Below are 3,318 nucleotides of genomic sequence, written 5' to 3'. Positions count from 1 at the left end.
GTCGCCGTCTGCGAGGGGTACCTGGGCATTGCCCCCCACTAGGAGCTGTGGCTCCACCTTTTTCGGGCGGGGCTCACCACCAAGCCGATGGGCACGATGGGCACACGGAAGGCGATGAGGGCTAGCGGCTTCACTCTCCAAGTGCGCCAATATCGGCAGCTCCTCTACATCCCAGCCTAGCTTGCATCGTCCAACTGTCGCTGGTACAACAGCTGGTTTTACCTCTGCAATGATGATGGCAGACTTCCCCCCTATATCGGGCGGGTCCTGGAGAGCCTACCGGAGAAGTGGAGGTATGGCGTCCTGGTGGTTGATCAGCCCAAGCTGCGGCCGCTCCTAGAGGCGCTAGAGTGGCTACGCGGCCGTGGCCTTACGGCAGCTGTGGTCGTGGCGGCCTTCCACCGCCGGAGGGTGCTGCCGCTGATGGCTCGGTGGTGGCACCTATTTGAGATGACACCGGATGAGCCGATCGATGGCGTCCGGATGTCCGCCGTCGCCCTCTCCGACGAGGAGATTCTACGTCGGGTGAGAGAGACGGTGGAGGGGCGGCTGAGCAATAGTGGTCTGACCCTATTCCTGATGCACCCGACATGGCGGTACATCTCTCTGGTGTGTCCCACGCTGCCGTTGCCCCTGAGGCTTCCTTGCTCCTTACATTTTCTTGTTCCCTTATTTGCGTTCGTTGTTCCTACAGGGGATGAGGGATGTGCGAGCCTCCCCGCCACCTGTTCCCGAGGACACAGAGTGGCGAGCAGTGAACAGGGCGCATGCCGAGGCGCAAAAGAAGCAGAAGGATGCCGAGGAGGCAAGGTGCAAGAGGAAGAACCTTGAGCGCGAGGAGCTAGAGAAACGTCACCGGCAGCAGAGGCACGATGGTCTCCTAGTGGAGTTGTCTCCATCGCTGTCGTTGTCGGATTCCTCAAGCGGTGCTGACGATAGCGAGGCGGGGCAGGGTCCCTTGGACCATCTCCCTGACGTCGGGGGGACTGCGCCTGGGGCATCGGCGAGTGGCCCGGTGTCTCCAGGAGGAGGGGGAGAGGATGCCTTGGGGCTGGCGATCGCCCGCCCCGGGGCCGAGGCCGACACGCCCGAGGTACGGGCATTGGGGAAGCGCACCATCAGCCCGGTGGGTTTGACGGTGGAGGTGGAGCAAGCGGTGGCGGGGGCGACGGAACCGCCTCTGCAGAGGGTCGAGGGGGTGCCGGAGTCCGGCGAGGGCCGACCGGCACCGACGGACACGGAGGCCGTGCCTCTGCCACCACCACCGCTGTTGCGGAGGGCGAGGGACACAGTGCAAAAGCGGTTGTGTCCCCATTCGAGGTAAGTGTTTTGTCAGTGGAGTTGCAGCATCTCCCTAACGTCCCTTGGTCGTATGCTGACCTTGTCGGTGCTTTGCCTTCAATCAAAAGCGTCAGGCGGAAGTGCCCGCCCTGGCGCCACGTAAGGCACTCAAGGTGAGCACCAGCTCCACCGCCCAATGGGTGATGGAGGCGCAAGCCGCCATATAGCGTGGCGCGGCCTCGGCCAGGGCTGACCCAAAGGAGCCAGACGCCCAAGGAGAGGTGGCTGAGGTGGCCATGGAGCAAGCGGAGGAGAAGGAGCCTATGCCCCGCGAGGCCGAGGCCCATGAGTCAGATGAAGCCGAGGCGCCCTCAGTCACCGAGGCCACCGAGGGCGAGGCCGAGGCCCCCCGGACCTCCGAGGCTGAGGCGATGGAGGTCAGGGCGCCTAGGACCATCGAGGCCGGGGCGAAGCCGGTGCCCCAGGAAGCGGAGACAGAGGCAGGGCAAGCTTCAATACCGCCCCCGGTCCAAGGCCCACCGCCATCATAGGAGAGCGCCCGGGAAGTGGAGGTCCATTCGATCTCCTCCGATGATACTTCTCGGGGGAAGGAGGTTGCGGATGCCGAAGCGGCTAGCACCGTGGGGCAGCCAGCTCTGACTTCTGACAAGGGAAGCTTAGCCCTTGTGCGGGTACAACCCGAGCCCCGCAGGTGGGATCACCCACGTGTCTTATGGTGGAGCCAGGACGACCCTGAGGGGGAGCCTCTGTTCACCCTTAAGGACGCGGCCGAGGGGGGCGCTGGAGCACTTTTGAGCAATACCACCGTCTAGCGGAGCGATCACTACAGACAGTGCTGTCTGTCGTTGCTGACGATCTGCCCGGGGTTGCCCAGGTGCATGCTTTCTTTCCTGGTGTTGTGTCATCTTTTTCCTAGTTTTCTCGTAGTACTTGATGTTTGTTCTGCCTATCTAGGAGCTCGAGGCCCGGTCCCTCGGGAAGTCGTTGTTCCTCCGGCGGGAGAGGGACGTCTGGGACCAGCTCCAGCAGCAAAAGGACTTGCTCGCCAATGCCAATGAGCTTCTGTCGGCGCAGAGCGTGGAGGTGGAGGACCTCCGCCTTTGCTGTGCTGATATGACAGCTAAGGCGGCCACGGCTTGGGAGCAGGCCGCCCCTTTAGTGGCACGGATCAAGGAGCTAGAGGAGGAGCTGACCCGGGTGGCCGACGAGTGGGACACCTTCAGGTCCCGGGCTGAAGAAGCGACGGCCTCTGCCAAGGCCCTCGCTGGGCAGCTAGGGGCAAAGCAGGGCACGCACTTGCTGATGAAAGGCACCCTGGCAGAGGCCCTCAAAGTGGCTAAGGCCTCCCAGGTCGAGGCCTTAGGCTAGAAGGAAAAGGCCGAGGCCTCTCGGGTCGAGGTCAAAAGCTGGAAAGAGAAAGCTGAGGGTGAGTCCCGTAGGCCTTCGCCCCCTGTTTGGCTTATTTCCTTCTGTGCTTAACCCCATCCTGCTTGTCTTGGCACAGAGTTGGAGAAGGAGGTCTCACGGGCAACTGAGGCCTCTGTTGAAGTGCAGGCGGTGCTCGAGGCCGAGATCTAGGAGCACAACGCACTGCAGAGCGCCACCCGTACTGCCTACGAGGCCCTGGAGGTTGAGGGGGTCGAGTCGGGTAGCTCCCTTAGGGGCCGCCTGATCGCGTTGAGTGGCCACATGCGCGAGCGGCTCCAGGGGGCGCTGCACACGGGCGTCAAGCGTGCCCTGGCCATTGTCTCCTCGCATTACATCGGGGTCAACCTCGAGGCGGTCAGCGACGGCTACGTCTTGGCGGAGGATGACGACGAGGCCAATGAGGAGGTCACGAAGCTGATGGAGGCGGCTGAGGGCCCCGGCACGATGCTAGCCAAACTGTTCAAAGAGGAGGTGGTTCCTCCAACACCATCCGCCGACACTGGCGACCCTGAGCCTTGACCTGGGCCAAAGGGGCCATGTAAACAGATTGGGGTTATTGTCGTACCGTGACACTTGTGGCCATCAAGG

At 62.9% G+C, this 3,318-nt stretch overlaps 1 protein-coding gene across 1 annotated transcript; it reads left to right on the top strand.

Moving 5' to 3' along the window:
- The first annotated feature begins 1,577 nt into the window (after positions 1 to 1,577).
- On the top strand, positions 1,578 to 2,880 carry LOC136523907 (uncharacterized). Its single transcript, XM_066517429.1, has 3 exons — positions 1,578 to 1,718; positions 2,377 to 2,665; positions 2,807 to 2,880. Exons 1-3 carry the CDS (start codon positions 1,578 to 1,580, stop codon positions 2,878 to 2,880), a joined length of 504 nt encoding a protein of 167 aa, XP_066373526.1.
- Positions 2,881 to 3,318: the final 438 nt, after the last annotated feature.

Source organism: Miscanthus floridulus, chromosome 18 (genome assembly GCF_019320115.1).
Source record: "Miscanthus floridulus cultivar M001 chromosome 18, ASM1932011v1, whole genome shotgun sequence".
In the NCBI taxonomy this organism is placed as follows: domain Eukaryota; kingdom Viridiplantae; phylum Streptophyta; class Magnoliopsida; order Poales; family Poaceae; genus Miscanthus; species Miscanthus floridulus.
The sequence above is the reverse complement of the archived record's forward strand: the minus strand, read 5'-3'. Positions and strand labels throughout refer to the sequence as shown.